Source organism: Podarcis liolepis (assembly GCF_965112155.1).
Source record: "Podarcis liolepis genome assembly, chromosome: 4".
In the NCBI taxonomy this organism is placed as follows: Eukaryota; Metazoa; Chordata; class Lepidosauria; order Squamata; family Lacertidae; genus Podarcis; species Podarcis liolepis.
Genome location: NC_139558.1, coordinates 40401553 through 40421733, shown reverse-complemented (window position 1 = coordinate 40421733; position 20181 = coordinate 40401553). Strand labels below are relative to the sequence as shown.

Here is a 20181-nt window from a genome sequence, read left to right as displayed (position 1 = left end):
CCATTGTCAAGGCAACCACACCACTTTGGCAAAATACAGGATCCTTGTCTTGCCACATTGCAAGGACGCCATCCCTGCTCCCAAATGCTTCTTATTCTATTTTGCGTCTTTGAGATACCACTCCATGGGGGGAAAAGCTAAGGGGTTAGGATTTCAATTAGTGTTTCTAAAGTTCATAAAACTCCTTTCTGTATTTTGGTCCAGTATTACATAAAATGAGTACAGATTTGCTAGATTTTAAAAATCAGTCTTGATAAAAGTTTTAACAAATATATGCTTGAAAATGATTATAGTGACATCAGTCTTAATTAAGAAGTGGGGAGTACTGAGTCATATTCTGATTTATTAATAATATTTAATATTACAAATTATTTACCTTCACCCTAAGGTTCCAGGGCGGGTTACAACAATTACTTTTTGCAACAATTAAAATACAACATTAATATTAAAACACAATATTACTTAATATTAAAACAATTTAAAGCAACTTAAAATTTGATCTCTCAAATCGCTTTATAACCATTTTGCTTCATAACGCTCATCTACTTTTTATTGCATTACCAAACATTACAGCACTTTAAATATTCCTTATTCAGAAAGCTGTACTTTGGTAATTTCATATTTAATACTTATCTCCTCTGAAGACGTAGGGATTAAAGGATGCATAATCACAAACAAATCCATCTGCTGTGGTACCACTGCTCTCCACATTCATTACAAATTACATAAGTCATCATTTGTTCATCTGGATTTGCATTTCGTACCCAACCAGGAAGGAAAAGAGCTCCCCTGGCAATTGCAGTAACAGTGCAATCAAATTTTTCACAGCGTCTACATTTTATTTTGTCTGTATGTGTCCCACTGATGCTTTGAGGGAGCTGATGCTCCAGAACAGATGATTCTGTATATGAAGCTCTGAGCTGCTTTAGTTCATCATGTGCCATTTCCATTGTGGACATCTCAGCAAATGTCTTAGGATTCAAACTCCCTAGAAGCAGGTTACGTTTTAAGTGAGCATTTTTTGGATTCTTCAAGTTAGAAACTTTGCTTCGGATGCAGTTTTTGTATTTTCTGTCGTTTTTAGCATGAAGTACAAAGATATGTTGTTCAACTTCTTCAGCAATCTTATGGTGCTTTTCACTTGCATTACTTGTTGAGTCAATCAAAGCTTCATAAAGAAGCTCTATACATCTGCATCTCATAGCTGTAGTATGAACCTGAAATGGGCTTGTTTCACTAACAGAACTCACGTGCTCTTGAAGTGCAGGCTGAATTGCGTTGTCTTTTTGCACATTACTTCCAGTATCTTGTGAATGGTTTTCTGATAGCAGGCAACTCTTGGAACTGGCAGGGCCTAATATCTCACGCTGATTCAGTTTTCCAGAAGTGTTTGCATCTGCCAGGACTATGTTAGGGGGATCAGAATCTTCTTTTGCATTATCAGGTAATACTGGCTTAATTTGTATGCATTGATTGCAATGATGCTTATACAGTGTTTTCCACTTCGATAGTAAATGCTTTGCCTTATTTTTCAGTACCAGAGAGGGGCAGTTCTTGAGGATTCTGAACACAGCTTTGGCAATATCTGTCTCCTGGAGACAGTCTACAGTCATATCAACAGTTTCAAGATACGCAAGATGACTTCCAATATCTTCGTATTTTTTTTCAGAGAGCAGGTTTTCTATACAATCAGCTCTAGTCATGAGAACCTTTTTGTAAGACATTTCAGATCCTGTAATGAAAGAAGCAGATTCATCTTTTCTACAGCCACTATAGAATTGTATTAAGGGCAGAAGTATAACAGAAGAGCTCCGATTCAGATAATTTCTCAGATGACACAGGGTCTTTCTCAAAACCTATTCTATAAAATGTTTCATAGAACGCTAGATACGAATGTCATTGCAATGTTTGCACCTTCAATGGTGATTAACACACGGGTTCTTTAAGGGCAAAAATGCAGAGTGCAAACCTTTTAACTACATAAAATAAAAAGGGCTCGTAATCTTATTCACTCACTGAGCTCACTGGGGCTTACCTTTAAGTAAACATAGAACATCTGTACATTATGTAATTGAAGTGTTAATAATTGCACCCTGTGATATCTTTTAAGCACAGAGTACTGTGATAGGTATTTCAGCTTTCATAAGGCCATAGTAGAGACCGTCTACCAAGCATAGAACACAACCAAATGCAAAATGCATCTCATGGGAGCTGTTCAGCTGATAGGAAGAAGAAAAACAGTGGGCTTGGCAACAAAAACCCAGCAAATGGTATTCGAGGCTGTGCTGAATCCTAGTTATACAAACATGGAATCCCAGGGCTCCTACATTTTATCAGGTAGACTTTACAAGATGCTGTTTGCAGAATTCTTAACTCCACCCATGTAAGAAACTGAATGACCGTAAAGCCACTTGCCAACATAATAAAAGCATGACAATCATTGAGAGGAAAACCATTTGTCCCTCAATACCTTTAGACATAGTGATTCTTGAGTCGTGTCACATTTAGAACCTCTTCAAAGATTGCAGTTCTTCATTTGCTCCTTGTACAGAAAGCAAGGCTCGCAGTGTCAAATGGAGGGAACAGGTTGGGTGTGTGCAAGCAAAAGCAGAGCTCCAGAGCCTGCTGCCAATACTCTGCTTGCGTAATGTGAAGCAGAGAGGGCCCTTAAGAATGTGCAGAGTACCTTCCGCCACAATTTATTAGCATCTATAAGTCACTCTTTCATTCACATACACCCACAGGGGGAAAGGCTTCTTCAGTGTCAGTGTGACTTCCACATAGACTTAAACTTCAAGCTGGAAAGGAAAGGAAAGAAAAAGTTTCCCACTTCTATGGGGAAACTTTCAAACATCTGAAAACTGATTGGCAAATGCCAACCAGTGGCAACTTCCACCCTCACTGTATCTCCATGCTCGGGGATAAAATATTAGAAGTTCTTTAAATGTATTTATTTGGTTTTTCAGATTAAAATTTTACAGTCACATATTCAACATACAACATAAAAACAAGATTCCAAGGAATCTCTTTTACTTCCCTCCTCCCCTTTGTGAGTCTTATTGTCAATCATTTCCTCCTGCATCTTCTATAATAATCCAAATCTTTTATCTCTCCATTGTATCCAAAATTCACCATTAAACTACAAGTGATATTCCAATCCTACTAACGATTTTAACTGTTTACAGTGGTCTTTAAGAAAAGTTATATATTTTCCCAATTCCTTTATTAACATTTTGGTCTTCCTGATTTCTGTTTCCTCCGGTCATTTTAGCCATTGCATCTCCATGCTGGGGGGGGGGGAGATATTGGAAGTTCTGCCTCTCAAACAACTCCTTGGCAAGGCCACTTTAGCCTGCCAGGGAAAACAAAACAAAAATAGGTGACAGCCCTGACGTCTGAACGCAGACGATCCATTCCCAGGCTCAGCAAACCTGTGAGAGAGACCCAAACCCTGGACAGCTGCTTGCAAACCGTGCGGACAACACAAAATTACATGAGCCTATGCTCAGACCCGGTATAAGGCAGCTTCCTCTGTTCGGCGGGCCACATTCCTCCGAGGTGACATCCACAAAGGGCCGGAGCAGCTTCCACCACGGAGGAGGGATGGGGGGGCGGGGACAGGGAGACCCCACAACACACCGGCGTTGCAAACCTCCCACCCGGAACAGCGCACGTAGCAGCGCGCGAGCGCACTTTCCGCTTACCTGGCCCGAGCAGCTTCCTCCGCCTTCCCCGGCCCCGCCCCTCTGGGGGAAGGACGCACGGTGCGCGCGCGCGCGCTCCCACTCTTAGCTCTGGAGCCTCGGCAGCCCAGGAGGCGTGCGAGGCGCGCTTGGGACTTCGCGGGTCGCTGTTGTGAGGCGGTCGAAGCGCACAGGGCATCTGGTTGGCGCGCAGGCGCTCTCTCCCTTTGCCCGGATACTGAGGGTTGTGACAACTCAATCTACTCCTCCACCAATTCTCGTGCAAGCCTCAACACGTTACTTCACAACACGTCGAAACACGAAAAGCACAGCACAATTAAGGAGGGGTTTTTTTGCTGCTCTTAACGATAGAAATACAGACTGTACTCAGACCATACTCCTCCTCTCCACCGCAAAGAGGCTTATGTAATGAATGGATGGATGAATTAATCTTTATTTGCGTCAGCCATCGGCCATAGCAATAAAACAACAATACGATATACAAAGAACATAAATAAAAAGTAAATTATATAAAATACATGTTAGGGTTTTGAATTAATAGTCAAATAGTGGATCTTATTCTGATTGCCCCAGCTAAATACCTTTCAACCTTTGCTGTCACCTTCTCATCTTGATCTGTCAAGAGAAAGGACTCTATGGCAGTGGCTGGGCGACCCGGAATGGACAATAAAAGAGGGGTAATAATTTCCTCAATTGTTTAGAAAGAGTGCAAGCCAGAAGGGCTTATGTAAAATACAGCTACCTTTCCAACTAATTGGCCTCTTCATTACAGTTTAGGAAATTGTACAAACTTCACTTTTTTAGTGCATGAATACTTCTGCAAAGTTAAAGCTGCATTAAGAAATGAAGCTAAAGGTAGTTTCACTTTCTGAGCAACTGCAATAAAGACTTCTTACTTTCTTCATTGGGGATACAAACCACGTTTCCCAAAGGCAAAGAGACCCATACTGAAATAACTTTTTTAACTACAATAGCAGTGATCTAGTGCAAAATCACGAGCGAGAGACAAAACTGTTTTATGCCTTCATCTGCAGGATCGAAGTCTGAATATCTACTGCCCTCTGCTGGTGTTGTATAGTCCAACATTTAGAACAGCTGGAAGCTGCACTAAAATCAGTAAAACCTTTGGATGTTTTTGCTAAAGGCACTGGTAATTTGCAGGGGAAGCAGAGGGTTCCCACGGGCTGTACATCTACTGTACATGCATCGCTGTATTGTATATTACAATATCAAAATATTCTTTTCACCTATGCACCAGACAAAGTGGATTCAAATGTACCAGAATGGAATGGGGATGATGATGATGACGATGATAATTTTATTATTTCCCCCCCACCCATCTGGCTGGGCTTCCCCAGCCACTCTGGGTGGCTTAGTCAGACATACAGCTAGGATGCAATACTATACCATCTTAAAGGTAAAGGTAAAGGACAGTTAAGTCCAGTCACAGACGACTCTGTGGTTGCGGTGCTCATCTCGCTTTACAGGCCGAGGGAGCCGGCGTTTGTCCGCAGACAGTTTTTCCAGGTCATGTGGCCAGCACAACTAAGTCACTTCTGGCAAAACCAGTGTTTTTAACCATAGTGCAGAAAGTGCCCATGGACATCAATCTAAACACAGAAACATTTTTGCATATTATAGTGAGGATGCAACACTGTGGAGTCTCGTGTGAGTTACCACTGGCAACTTGACCATAGTTGCCTGTTACACTGGTGGGTACCAGCTGAGACAGAGCAATAAAAATAAAGGACCCCATCTGGGACATAGGAGTAACTAAGGAACAAAAAACTGGCATGTGACTCTTTTGATCCACAACTTAAAAGGATGAGTGGGGAGTTTCAAATGGTTATCCCCTTCCAGCCTCTTACTTTTTGGCTTTCTCCTGCTGGTTCCATAGTGTCTTCTTTCTACCTCCTTTCATCTGCACATCTCGCCACTTGCCAGCCTTCTCCTCTCCCACCCCGCACAGGTTGACAAAGTACATTCTAATTCCACATATTCCTCCCATAAGCCATCTCTCTCCCTCCTTCTGGTCTCTGTCACCAGTTCACCAAGCAGTTTTCCAGTGTTGGAAAGGCTAGCTGGAGTTGCCTCAGTTGGAGCAGCAGGATATCAGATGCCCATCACCCAGAAAAGGTGATGACACAGGTGGACAGTGGACCAGCTGCCAGGCACCCTGGAGAGGTCACTCGTACAACAGGAGAAGCCCATGTGTCCTGGCAACCATAGATGCAAGCACTATGCAAACTGCATGATGGTATGCAATAGAAAATCAAGATTTCCTTCCATCTTTTCCACCAATTTGGTTTGGTTTAAAAGGGGATTAGACAAATTCATGGAGGATAAGCTATCAATGGTTAACTAGGAATGATTGCTATGAATTACCTCCAGTATCAGGATGTCTCTGCATACCTGCATCATGAACACAAGTGTGCTGTTGTGCTCATGTCCTGCTTCTGAACTTCTCAAGGCATCTTGTGAGAACAGAAAGCTGGTCTAGATGGGCATTTAGTCTGATTCAGAGGGACTTATCTTATGTTCTTGTATTAACAAAAGGAAAATAGCTGCTTTTGCTGTTCTAGAAAAGCTTGTACATTTATACTCCTTTGCACAATATCAGTCGAATTCTAATTAAAAGCTGATCAGCATACATAGTTTACAAAGACATACATAAAGTAAATGCTTTCTCATGAACCGACTGATTTTTTCAAGTTTGTAATTATCACTTTGTATCGCTTAGACATCTTTAGGAAATGTTTTCCTTTTTCAGCTCAAATCTGTCTCCAGATGTGCTATTACACTTTCAAAATGAATCTAGTTATTTATAAAATATAATTGGATAAGTTCCAAGAGCAATATCTGTAACTCATACACATCATTCAACAGTATTCCTTTTCGCTTATTTTGGTAACCATCCATACATATGAAAAATAATAATTCCTAGGTAATGCTAGCAAATTTTTTTTAAAAAAACCCCACACAAAACCATTTATATGTCTTCAGTATACAGTGGGGGTAAATCAGTGCAATTTGTCGATTCTGACATTAATTATATATTTTCTCCTCAGCAATCATGGATAAATATGATCAACTTAATGATGAATGATGAATAAATATATACAAGGCGGAGAGAACCAACACATTGTTTCTCAGATACCAGTGAAAGGTTGATTTCCATGGCTTCAAGCATATTTATTTCCCTGTATTATTGTGACCTTCATATTTTTCCTCCCCATGAAGCTGCAAAACCACACTGATCCACTTACAAAGCCCTAGCAAGCATGGCCCAACCACTTCACTTTCATGTTTGGGGGAGTCACAAGAATATGTGCACAGCACTGTCTTCCATAATGAAAGAAATAAGAAAGGTTTTGCACATCAGAACTCTTCTCCCAGGTGTTCAGGCAAACACAGGAATTGGGAATTATCTGTTTTTGTGACCCAACATTGTTGACTACGAAAGGGGAAATAACCTATATGAATGCATATAGTCTCTGTCTGCTTTAACTTGCCACTGTGCTCCATGGGTGCCCAGCACTGTCAATTACAACATAATAATAAACACTAATTTTATTATTTGTACCTCACCCATCTGACTGGGTTGCCCCAGCAACTCAACAACCATTGCTTGGAATACTTTAGGACTAATTTGTGGCCTTATGTGCCTGTGTCATCACTTTTACCAAATAATAATAATAATAATAATAATAATAATAATAAATTATTTATGCACCACCCATCTGGCTGAGTTTCCCCATAAAGAATAGTTTCACCAAATCAATATGGTATAGTTTCATTTATTTATAAAAACACTTGCCCCGCCAAATCCACTGGCATTTTTTTTAAAAAAAGCATCTTTTAAAATAGCTGTAGTTGGATTTACAAGGGAAGTAGAGAAGCTGACTTTTTATTTTAGGAGAAAAATAAATTCAAACAGTTGTAATATTTAGGCAGAAAAATGATTCCAGAGTCCAGACAAATATTATTGGTGTTTGCGTCAGTTAACATTGAAAGTGTGGTGGGAAGATACTCATCGGGTAACTGTCTGGCCAACACATCCATGTGTCTTTAGAGACATGTATCTCTCTTTAATGCTTTACTTATTTACTGCAGCAACCACCAGGCGTACACTAGGGTACCCACAGAGCTGTAGCAAATTGTAGGAGTCCTAAGTGTTACAAGAAATGACATATCCTTTTGAAGATCCTGTTTCATATTCCTGCAGGAGAACTTGGGGAATATACAACAATAGGCATTTTCTTTCAAAGAAATTATATGTAAAACACTCCCCCCCCCCCAGGAAATCTAGGCAAAATATTTTCACATTATATAAGACCCTGACCACAAATGATATAATACAGTAGAGCTACACATAAACCAAAGTTTAGTATATTTTATATACAAATGTAGTTTCTAACTGGAGACATTTTTTTACCTGTCGGTTTATCTGTCTGTATTGAAGTTTGGTTTCCAGATCTGCACTTTATCTAGCTCACAACGATACAAAATTCTGGACCAGTACAACAAATGATATAATAGTATTTAAAATAGTACGCTCAGATATCCAAAGTCAAATGGTCTTCAGGACACAGACCAGAAAACAGTGTAACATTGTCCACTCCAATTTCTCCAGTTTTACCTTTTCCACGTTCTGCCTCAAAAGCGATCTAAAAAAATGAGTGGGGAAAACATTATTAACAGAAAAAGTGCAAATTATCAAGAGGTACTAGATGCTCATAAGTTAGAAAACTGAACTGTGCTAGAAAACAATTTTTATTATTACCACCATATCAAAAAATTCACTGAAATAATGAGACATCTTATGCTTCTCTATGGATCAAGAAGATTTTCAAAATAAGATCCAAGGATATAAAATTCAGTTTTACAAAGCCAATACAAATAAATACCGTATTCCAATTCTGCTCATGTCCTTTAGTATGCTGCAGTGCAAATTTGTCTTCTGTTCTTATGCATGATCATTGATTCAGCCTTAACTCCTTAACGGCATTGTCAAGGAATTTTTTGCTTAGTATGTTTTTGGTTTATATTTCTTTATACCGAAACCCCTTTTGTTGAGCTAAAAATTAGTGAAATGTATTTGTCACTTTAACGCCTCTCCCTATTTTAAAAGCTAAAACTAAAAACCAAAACCACAACTGCCCTCTTAACATTCCCATACCATTTCACAAAGCCCAATTCTGCCATTTTGTTATTCCATCTTTGCACAGCATGCCATACTCTTTCTCCTTTGTCCAGATGTATTTAATTGGCCCAGTCGTTGGTGGAGATATGGGCAAGAGAAATAAGGTAACAGGCCCAACAAATGTTTCCAGCCTCCTCACCTTCCAATGGCCTCTGATGCTAATACTCCAGTCCCAGCCTTGAGACCATCATGCTACAATCAGGTCCATAGAATAAGAATGTAGGAACCACCTTTTGCTGGATCAGACCAACAGATCCATTTAGTCCAGCATTGTTCTTCCCACAGCAGCAAACTAGATGTCTCCAAGAAACCCACAAGGAGGTCTTGAAGGGCAACAGGACTCTTCCACTATTTCCCCCAAGCAACTAGTACTCAGTGGCATATTGTCTCTGGACCTTTCTGCGTCCTTTAATACTAGAACCCAGCTTCATCCAGTGAAGCTGAATGTTGGAATATTTTAGGGCAGGCTAAATGAAGTACCGCTTCACACACGGCATAGTTAAAACAGTGGAAGTCATTACCACAAAGTGTTGCAATGACCACCAACATCAATGGGTCTTAGACAAATCATAGAGAACAATGCTATCAATGACTACTAAGCCTTGATGGCTGCGTACTACCCTCCAGCATCAGAGGTGGCCTGGCCTCTGAATGCCAGTTGCTGGGGAGAATATGTGGGGAAGAGTGGTGTTTCGATCATGTGCTGCTTATGAGCTTCCCACAGGCATCTGGTTCGCCATTGTGAGAAAAGGATGCTGAACTAACAATAGCAGCAGCAGCAACAACAACAATAATTTCATTATTTATACCCCGCCCAATCTGGTTGGGTTTCCCTCGCAAAATATAAAAATGTGATCAAATGTCAAACATTAAAAACTTCCCAATACAGGGCTGCCTTCAGATGTCTTCTAAAAGTGTAGTTCTTTATCTCCTTGACATCTGATGGGAGGACATTCCACAGGGAGGGCACCACTGAGAAGGCTCTCTCCCTGGTTCCCTGTAACTTCACTTCTTGCAGTGAGGGAACCACCAGAATACCCTCAGAAGTGGACCTCAGTGTCCAGGCTGAATGATGGAGGTGGAGATGCTCCTTCAGGTATACTGGGCTTTGTCTGATCCAAGGTACTCCTTACGTTCTTAACCAGAGGTACCATACAGCCGTAATTACAACTTGCCAGCAGTCAGAGCAAACTGCAACTAGTTACACTGGTAAACTGCATGTGGTTTTTAATCTTTAACTTACATTCATAGTTGTTTCAGCCCCTGTGTGGACTTCCATTTGTCCAGTCCTCCACTGCTCATCATCTCCCACACTCTGTGACCAGGAAGGACTGCTGCTGCTGCTGCCTAGGATCACATGTAGCTTCCCTACTCTTTCTCCTGCAAGTCGGTAACTAAAAATCAGACAATATATGCTTTTTGGCTCAAGATCAGTGAGAAGAAGTTTCAAACGACCAACATCCTTCTTGTGACCCACGAACCCAGGCACCATCATGTAATATCCATCACCTAGAGAGAGATATTTGGGGTTTAGAAAGTGGGAAACGGAATGTTACTTTTGTTTCATCTTAAATATTTTGGTTATTTACCACAGGGGAAGGACAATAGTTCAGTGATATTGCTTATGCTTTGCATGCAGAAGGTCTCGGGTCCAAATCCTGACATCTCCAGATAAAAATGATCAGGCAGCAGATGAAACCAAAGACATACATTGGTCTGGATCACAAGTGACTTTCTGGGTCTAGAAATTCATGATTTGTTGCAATGATAACAAATACGTTCATGCACTCTCTCCTTCCCTCTCCCCATCCGTAATACAAACCCTCTGGAGTTTGTTATAAACCAATTTCTCATTACATCTGGAAATAAGAAGAAGAAGAGTTTGGATTTGATATCCCGCTTTATCACTACCCGAAGGAGTCTCAAAGCGGCTAACATTCTCCTTTCCCTTCCTCCCCCACAACAAACACTCTGTGGGGTGAGTGGGGCTGAGAGACTTCAAAGAAGTGTGACTGGCCCAAGGTCACCCAGCAGCTGCATGTGGAGGAGCGGAGACACGAACCCGGTTCACCAGATCACGAGTCTACCACTCATAACCACTACACCACACTGGCTCTCTGTTAAACTGTTGTTTAATGTCCATCTATAAAATATCTAACCAGGATCAAACCATGGTTTATGGCCAGAGATCAAACCACAGTTTCCTGGTTTGGTCATAATGAGCAACAAACCCCTGGGGAAAACGTTGCATTTGAGCATGCGAGGAAAACTCTTGATCTTGATCCAATACACCATGGTCTATTTTCTGAACTGACCAATGATCTGATATATAAGCACATTTCCTGCTTTTTTTCTAGTGATCAAACTCCACTTCTTAACTAGGAGGGGACACACAGAGGAAGCCAAGCGAGGCCAAGGGATGGGGGAGGCATTGTATATCTAGGAATATTACCATTATCATGATCCGCAGGATCCCAGTCAAAGTCATCATTTATATCTTGCTGCCAGGCACAAGACCCTTGCCCAAAGCTGCAGTCCACTTAGGTGAGGTCCAGAAATAGAGATGAGGTATTCAGAGAAAGGAAATACAAGGTGTTGTATTACACATAGTGGATGAAGCATTTTTTAAATGCTGTAAAGCAAGGCAAAACTCTCTTCCCTTTCAGTCCTTCTCCCCTAAGATAAGCTATATATATTTATTCACTCAGCTGCATTGGAGCTGTTCATGGACAAACTATTCCCACTTAGCCAGGATAATATATTGCACTGAATATATTGCTTTCAGACATAGAACTGTCTGACTTGTTCACACGTTGCTAGCAGTGTGTGTTTCAATATTTGCAAATAATGCAGACATGATGCAGTTGTCTATGCTCATCGCTGCTATTCTGAACTGCAAACTAGGATCAGCAAAGAGTGCTAGTTGTACCAATCTCTTGTTGTATCTTTTTGCCCTATTTCCAGGAGAAGTGGAATCCAGTGGAAGGTGATGCTGCCTAGATAAGCTCTGGATAAGAATCTTGGTGTACCAGTGTACCTCATCTCATGTTTCAGTAATATTTCTTGATAAACTGCAGTCAGGCTGAAACCAGCACAGCCAGAATCAATTAAGTTAAATGGGATATGGTACACATGAGAAATTGGAACCACGCACACAAGTAGAAGGATGTCCAAATAGAAGCACAGGAAGATTTATGGGAGGTTACAGATACTATGAGTTTGACTGATGGAGGGACAGGCTTGAAAAAATATGAATTTTATAAACAGACCCATAGAAGATCTTACAAGTACTTAGCTAATCTAAGGCTGCAATTCTGAAGCCACTTACCCGAGCCCAACTGAATTCAATAGGACTTACTTCTGAGTAGACATTGTTAGGATTTCAGTGTTGGATTCTGTCTGTCAAAAAAGGCTGTCTATTATCATTTTTAATGTCCTAAAGTTCACCCAGTGAAGGATCCCATGAAAAGACGCCACCACTAGAGGAAAACAAAAGTAATCCTTTTAAAATCTGCCTACCTTCCAGCTCTGCTCTTTGTACTGGAAGTTTCCTTTGTGCTGGGAGAGTCCCAAACGCAGCAGCTTCTTTAGCTGAATGATTGAAACATATATTGTTAGTTCCAAAAAACATCCAGTTAATCAAAATATGAATTAACTGAAATATTTGTACATCACACACCACCAAGCTTTCACAATGTAACAAATTATATGGCATATATACTTACCAGTTGTGTTTACATGACAATTCTTAAAAAAAATTATGTGTCCAAAACTAACACATGGCTATGTTATCTCCAGATAATATCCCTTATTAGATGAAATGTTGCAGACCTGAAGGAGCTCAAATTCAAATGCATCACCAAAACATGTTCATTCTTTTATGCAATAATCAGGTTTTTGTGCATCAAGCATTTTGTGGGACAGGGCAAAATACTGTGTGTTGGCAAAGCAATATTTGTAAGGAGTTATAGCTCAAAAGGTATTTCCAATACAGGACCCAGGACAACCTTACACTTACTCCTAAAAGCTCAGAGTAGCTTGTGATCCCCTAGGTAGTCTCATCCAGGAATTTTTTGGGGCTATACCCAGTTAGCTTTAACAGTAGAACTGCAGTATGAGCCTGAAGACCACATTCTGAGTTATCGCCTCCATGTACATGGATGTGACAAACGGATGGAAGTTTGCTTCAGGCACAAAAACTAACCCAGGGCCTGGTTCGGCAAAAAGCCATCCCATATAAAGATGTGTTAAGGTTCATGGAGATTATTTGGTACATAAGGCTCTTCTTTAGCACTTTGCAAAACTGAAAACAGACAGGTCTCTTTGGGGGCCATATGTGAAACCTTTGACAGATGTTACTTGAAAAGACAAGTACACATGTACAAAGACATAAGACCCTCAAGGCAGTTAAATATGCTCAACAGAACGTAGGAAAGATGATCCAGGAAATACTGTATAGACTATAATGTATTGCCAAAAGCTTCTCTTGTCTAATATCATTGCAAGATTCACGTTACTAAGACCATGGTTTAAATCACCTAGACTTCTGTTACTTGAATTAGAAGGAAGTATATCAAATGTGTAAGCCTCTAAAAAAGTGTTTATTTCATATAACTGTATGAGGTAAGGGAAAGAGCTATGACTAAACTGGAAAGTGACTTAACTATGAGATACTAAGTTCACTTCACATGGTGGGGGTAGGGGAGATAACTGAAACACCACCAGTCAGAATTAATTATTCCTTCTGAATTACAGAATGCTTTCAAATGAAGGAAAATTTGCTTGTTGACGATATTTTATACCTCAATTTGCTGGCATGCCTAACTGTAGTTTCTGAACAACTGTAGAAGAATCTTGATTGATGATATAGGTACAACGGCAACCCTGAATGTAGACTTGGTTCAGACATAATGCCAAACCATAGTTTTGTGGGGGGTTTTGTGTGTCTTTTTTTGCATGAGCAGGTTTGAGCCTGGGGGTTTGCATGCTTCTTTTTCTCCTCCTCCTCATTAACAGCAATTTTCTTATTTCTGGATTCTCAGCAAAGCATAGCTTGCTTTTTCATCTGAATCGGGCAAACTATGGTTTGGTCAAAACTTAAGACTGCCTGCAATCCAGGATCACCAACCACAGTTTGTGGTTCTAGAGTACAGACAAACTATGGCTTGAGGAAGGCATAGCTTGTTGGGTTCAAATGTACAGTGGTACCTCTGGTTACGTACTTAATTCGTTCCGGAGGTCCGTTCTTAACCTGAAACTGTTCTTAACCTGAAGCACCACTTTAGCTAATGGGGCCTTCTGCTGCCGCCACACAATTTCTGTTCTCATCCTGAAGCAAAGTTCTTAACCCGAGGTCCTATTTCTCAGGTATGCAACCCGAGGTACCACTGTAATGCAAACCATGCCTAGAATCCAAAAGTAAATTAAGAAACTGCAGCACTCAAGGTGAATATGGAGAAGGTATGATACCAAAGTTTGTTGTATGCATAACACAAAACCACAGTTTGGTGTTCCATCTAAAGCATAAGAGTTAGGTTGCTTAAATCCTATTGATGTTGCTGGGATTCAAGACTTGTTTATGCAGAATTTCAGCCAAAATGTTCCTTAGAAACTATGGATATAATCCAGAGAACTGCACAACTTGGCATGTTTGGATTAATTATTCTCAAATAGCAAACATTCCCTCCTCCTCTCTGCAACATCTCCCCACAAGCTGTTTTTGATGCTCAGTTTGAAACTCAAAGATATGACATGTGGGGCACTATTGAAGGCAAAAGAAAATGTATATCAGTGAGCATATCTGAGCCCTTGCTTGTGCCAAAAGTTGCTGCCTTAAGCCTGGGGGCCTGTGAGTATCAAGGCCTAGTGGCAGTGCTAATGAAGGGTTTGCATGTAGGACATATCTGAAGGTGAAACCAGAAATTACTCCTGAAACAGTAAAGTTCAGATCAACTGTGCCAGTGACCCCAGTAGTTGTTATTAATCACCACGGATGGTGATTTGTGTTCCATTCAAGTGCTTCCTGCTGCCTGATTTCTGTACGTTCTTGGCATCAACTAAAGAGGAGGTCATTTTGGCCAAACATCTGAGGAACCACAAGATTGGGATGACAAACACAGCACAGAATAAATCTTTAGGGCACCATCTGGAAGAGCTTTGGTCAAATTACTTTGTAACACTCTCTGGCACTTCAGCAGGTAAATAAATATAAATTAGACACTTCAATGGAATATGATATAAGAACGATAAAGCAGTATTTTAGCATACAATAACCAGAGCAGTGAGTCATTACAGACTGCCCCCCCCCCGCCGCCCAGATCTCACCCACACCATTAAAAATGCATTTGATCAAACCTCATGCATCCACTACAACTGTACAAAGCTGGTTTTTGGTGCAACTTTTACTTATGGAAATACCATAATTTAGTGATAATGGGAGCCTACTATGCTGTGTATTAGTTGCTGTTTTTTTAAGAGAGAGACATAGGACTGAACACTGCCAATTTATGGTAAGAAAGCTGTCCCAGACGACAGATTGGAGTTGCAATAAATGTACGAATTCTGCAAGGAGCATTCATTCGTTCAAAAGGTTAATTTGAGTCATGTAAGGAAGAAATCTTAGAATGTGTCTTCACTTGTCATAGCAGAGCTCCATTTTCTTTGCTGGGCCTAAATTTAAAATACAGTGGTACCTCGGGTTAAGTACTTAATTCATTCTGGATGTCCGTTCTTAACCTGAAACTGTTCTTAACCTGAAGCACCAATTTAGCTAATGGGGCCTCCTGCTGCCGCCGCGCTGCCAGAGCACAATTTCTGTTCTCATCCTGAAGCAAAGTTCTTAACCCGAGGTAATATTTCTGGGTTAGTGGAGTCTGTAACCTGAAGCGTATGTAACCTGAAGCGTATGTAACCTGAAGTGTATGTAACCCAAGGTACCACTGTACTGGGTGAGAGGAAACCTTTTCTTTCTTTCTTTCTTTCTTTCTTTCTTTCTTTCTTTCTTTCTTTCTTTCTTTTTCTTTCTTTCTTTCTTTCTTTTTGGCTGGGATGATTGGCTCTGAGATCATTTTAGGCAGCTTCCTTGTGGCAACCATAATATGTGTTTCAGTTCTTAGCTTTGAGTTGTGCGGCGCCAACTCAAGTACCTGCCACATGTTTCTGGCAGCTGCTAGGAGCGTTATGGACACACAATGCCTGTTTTCAGGCATAACACTAAACTATGGTTTAGCATTATGAGAATAAGCCTTGGCTTCGCCTCCCATTCCCTCCCCTGGTGTGTTTTTTCATCCCTAAACAATCCAGATTGTTGAAGGGTTGAAGCAACTTTCTACAAACTATAGCTAAAATGAACCACAATATGTGGTTAATCTAAAACAAAAGTAAAAACTTCCAAAATTCTCCTCACAGCTTCACCAAAATTCAGCTCCTTCTTATGTCACAAAACCATGAGGAGACGAGCCTGGTTCAGATGTGACTCTAAACCAGGGGTCTGCAACCCGCGGCTCCGGAGCCGCATGCGGCTCTTTTACATCTTTGTCGCGGCTCCGGGGCGAATACTAGCGAGGGGAGGAGGCGCATTGTGCGCCCCGACACTCCTCACTGTGGTGGGCGCTGTACTGGCTGTGACGTCGCATGGGGGCAGTGCGTGCGTTAGTCACGCACCGTCCCGACGTCACCTTCCCGCCCGCTGTCAGATCGTGGCTCCGGAGATATGTTTGTTTTAAATGTCGCAATGGTTTTGCGGCTCCCAGTTGTCGTTTTTTCTTCGGAAACGGGTCCAAGTGGCTCTTTTTGTCTTAAAGGTTGCAGACCCCTGCTCTAAACTATGGCTTAACATTAGGTGCTCAAGCTTTGGATTCACAAGTATCCTTCACCTTTATCTTTTGGTGCAGTCATGACTCATCTAATCTAATCAGAGTTTGGGGGACTCTGGCTGATTTTTACTGAGCAGGCCAGGATCATATGCCAATTTAGACAAGCCTTCTTCAACCTGATGTCTTCCAGATTTTTTGGATTACAGCTCCCATCAGCTTCAGCCAGAATAGCCTGGCCAATAGGAGCTGAACAGTATTCTAAAACATCTAGAGTAGTGTTTTCCAAACTTGGGTCTCCAGCTGTTTTTGGACTACAGTTCCCATCATCCCAGACCACTACCCTGTTAGTTCGGGATGATGGGAGTTGTAGTCCAAAAATAGTTGGAGACCCAAGTTTAAGAAACACTGATCTAGAGGGTATCAGGTTGTGGAAAGCTAGTTTAAACTAAGCAGGTTTCCCACATTTGAATACAAGGGACTGTCAGTTACTTTAAAAGTAGAAGAGAAAGCTTCTGATCTTCTCTTCATGGCCATACCAGAGGAGGACGAAGATGAGAAGCTGTAGCATATGAACCTGACGCTTTTGCATGTAACCCAAACCATAGCATTATCCAAAAGGGCCACTCTATGACATGCTGTTGGAGGAGAACCGAGCAAAAATAAATGTTCTTGATCCCCCTTCCCTGCTTGGTATATGTCAACAAAGAAACATATTGCAATCGCTGAGAAATCATTAAATATCTTATTGTCTGCCTAGTTTTGATAAATGAGGATCATAAGTCCCCCTGAGTTTATCCTGGTCCAATCAACATGCAAAGTCAATCAACAAATATTTGAAAACAGCAAAGGCATGTATTGTAAACTGTTTCCTTATTTGTTTAAGCTAACTATGCTCTAAAGCACCAACACTAAAAGGATTTTAAAGGCCGCGATTCAAACAATCTCATTTATCCAGATTGTGTTTTGTTATAGTGATGTGGGCATTTGGATGTTTTCAAGCAAAAGAAATATAATTAGTATAGACAGAAAGAAAAACAGTTTGTGCATCACAAAAACGAAACAGCTGATTCTATGCCAAACAAGGTTCACTTTAAAAAAGCCACCACACACATATGAATAAAATGGCAACTTGAAATCCTGAGGATTTAAGTGAAATAAGGGTGGGCTTGCATGACAGATTGTCATGGCCACTGATTTAGTGCTTTCCAACTAAACTAGAAGCAAAGGAAGTGTTTTGAGAAAAGATACACACATCTTTCTTTCAAGGACAGCCCCAAGTTTACACGTGGAAGCCAACCGTGCAGTTTGCATAGCCAATTCAGGTCCTGCAAACCTGGTTTCTCTTCCTGATCTACTGCATGCACGAGTGGGGGTAGCAGGACAGACTGGTATCCATATGTTTGCACTGAGGGCTTAGATGCACACTGCATGCATGTCTCATTCTGTCTGCAGAGGCTGTATAGCAGGGGTGGGCAATGTCTGGTCTACAGTGCTGAGGGAGAAGAAGTGAGAGGCAGTTTGGAATGCTAGGTGCTGGTGTCTTGTAGGAGAGCCAGTGGAAGACTCTAGGATAGGACAGGAAAAACATACTTGCATTTAATAGGTCCGTAAAGGTTGAAACAGGGGCTTTAACAAAAGTCTTCAGTTATAGTGGGCAAGGGCAATCAGGCAAGATACTTTTGATAAGGCTCCTCAAAGCTATCTTGGTTTAGTAGTGTAAAATAAGCCAGATTTAAGTAACAAAACATATACCAGTTTAAAGAAACAGCACTATATCACAGTAAGCACACGAACTTGTGCACTATATAATCTTGTAATAAATAAGCATGAATATATTTGTCAAATATAGCAGCTATGGCTGAAATTCAACATAGCACTAAGTGGGGTATGTGTGGGGGAATGAGATCTGCTCACAACAATGGGACTTTTCCCTTATTTCCTCCCCTGCAAGCCCCATACCCTGTTCTAGGTTTTCCCCCACCCCAATCCTCCAGAGAACATTTATGGGGCACAGAGAGGCATATGAGGGCAGAGAGGTGGAGAGTCTCATTGTGTGAGTGGAATTCTGTGTCAGCACACAACAACTCAGTTGAATCCCACCCTATATTGGAATGACTTTGTTTCACTCCTATATCCCACGGTTATCAGGGTTCTTGGTAAGTTAAGGTAAGTGCTATTAAATGGTAGCATTAAATGGTGGAGTAGAAATTGGGTTTTGTTGATAAAACAAGAAACAAGAAAAGGAAAAAACCTCACTGCACCACAGAAGGTAATAACTGCTTCTCAAAATTCAACATCATCTTAGACATTGGGGTGGGTGGGGGGAATTAAAGGTGAAACTTACAAAATACATCTCCCCGAAGTTTCTTCTCATGACCAGTTTGGTTTTCAAGGTCTTCCCTTTCTCCTCCTTTCTCAACTTCCTCTTCCTCTTCTATTTTCCCTTCTCTTCTGACATCTTCAGTACTTCCCCCCTGTTCACCATGGGCACCTTCTGTGTGCACACCGTCTTCGTAGTCTAACGGTCTTACGTGAACTTTAGAAGCTGGGGTCACAGGTGGTTCTGGGATCACATTTTTTATGTCTCCATGCTTTTTCACACTGTTTTTGTGCACAAGCAGCTTCTTGAGCTTCTCTTTGGCAACTCCAGAGATTCTGGGAATGTCTTTCACATAGTTTTCATGAATAACTGAGCAGGGGATGGGGTAGAGAACCAAAAAAACACAAAATATGCTTGACTTAGCTTACACTTTAAGGGTTTTAGGTTTTTGCAGAATATTAGTGCTTCTCAACATGATGAAACACCAGTTGGCAATGTTGAAAATGTATTTGAAGTACAATAAATTCAAAGCAATGTATATTATCTGTAAAGATGTCTCTATGTAGAGCCAAGAGTATACAGAGTAGAAGACCTGGGCAGCGGTGAATGTTTTCTTTGTCAATCCTATTAAAAAGGTAAGTGACTATTTCTTAGTTTTGTGTCTGACCACTGGGCCAGAATAACTTGTCAGCAACAAGTCAAACACAATTCATCAGCATGTATTGTGGTCAGCCAGATGTCAAGCACCATAGAGCTCAAATCAGTCACAAAGGAAAATAACAAATTCTGCGGAGTATTCCCAGCAGTTGCTCTTCCCTATCAGGAACCTGCCAATTGTCACGAAAAAGCAAGGACCACAGTCCATGGGGATCAATGGGAATAGCTATGGATAGCTGCTTCCAATTATGTCTCCCAAAGTAAGCTTTGGGAACGATCCTCAGCTACTATGGGTGTATGGATCAGTCTTATTTCTGGTCCGTATCATTTCTGCATTTGTCCACTCATTAGGTCCATTCTGTCGTGTTTCCACTGTAACCCGTGCAGTTTAAAAATCTGCAGGAAAACTGGCATTAAAAAGAAATAAATCAAAACATGCATTTCTAAACACGTTTTATCTTGATGCACGTACTGTCGCAGCAT

General features: G+C 40.9%; 2 protein-coding genes and 1 long non-coding RNA gene across 4 annotated transcripts in view; 1 reads left to right on the top strand and 2 right to left on the bottom strand.

Moving 5' to 3' along the window:
* Positions 1-172: 172 nt before the first annotated feature.
* On the bottom strand, positions 173-3897 carry TCEANC (transcription elongation factor A N-terminal and central domain containing). The gene is made up of 2 exons (XM_083502038.1): positions 3705-3897; positions 173-1732 (listed from the first exon to the last, which is right to left on the bottom strand). Exons 1-2 carry the CDS (start codon positions 3880-3882, stop codon positions 669-671), a joined length of 1242 nt encoding a protein of 413 aa, XP_083358164.1. The 5' UTR covers positions 3883-3897; the 3' UTR covers positions 173-668.
* Positions 1320-2452, top strand: LOC310706397. Its single transcript, XR_014525833.1, has 2 exons — positions 1320-1444; positions 1536-2452. It is a non-coding gene; the product is annotated as an uncharacterized lncRNA (long non-coding RNA).
* Positions 3898-7485: 3588 nt separating the features above from the next.
* EGFL6 (EGF like domain multiple 6) overlaps positions 7486-20181 on the bottom strand; it is a 46217-nt gene continuing 33521 nt past the window's right edge. For both annotated transcript variants that reach the window (XM_083500652.1, XM_083500651.1), the window contains 5 exons: positions 19066-19410; positions 12427-12498; positions 11360-11446; positions 10151-10416; positions 7486-8371 (listed from right to left, as the gene is read on the bottom strand). In XM_083500652.1, the coding sequence (XP_083356778.1) occupies positions 8261-8371; positions 10151-10416; positions 11360-11446; positions 12427-12498; positions 19066-19410 (881 nt within the window). In that variant the 3' untranslated portion in view covers positions 7486-8260. The remainder of the gene's footprint in view (positions 8372-10150; positions 10417-11359; positions 11447-12426; positions 12499-19065; positions 19411-20181) is intronic.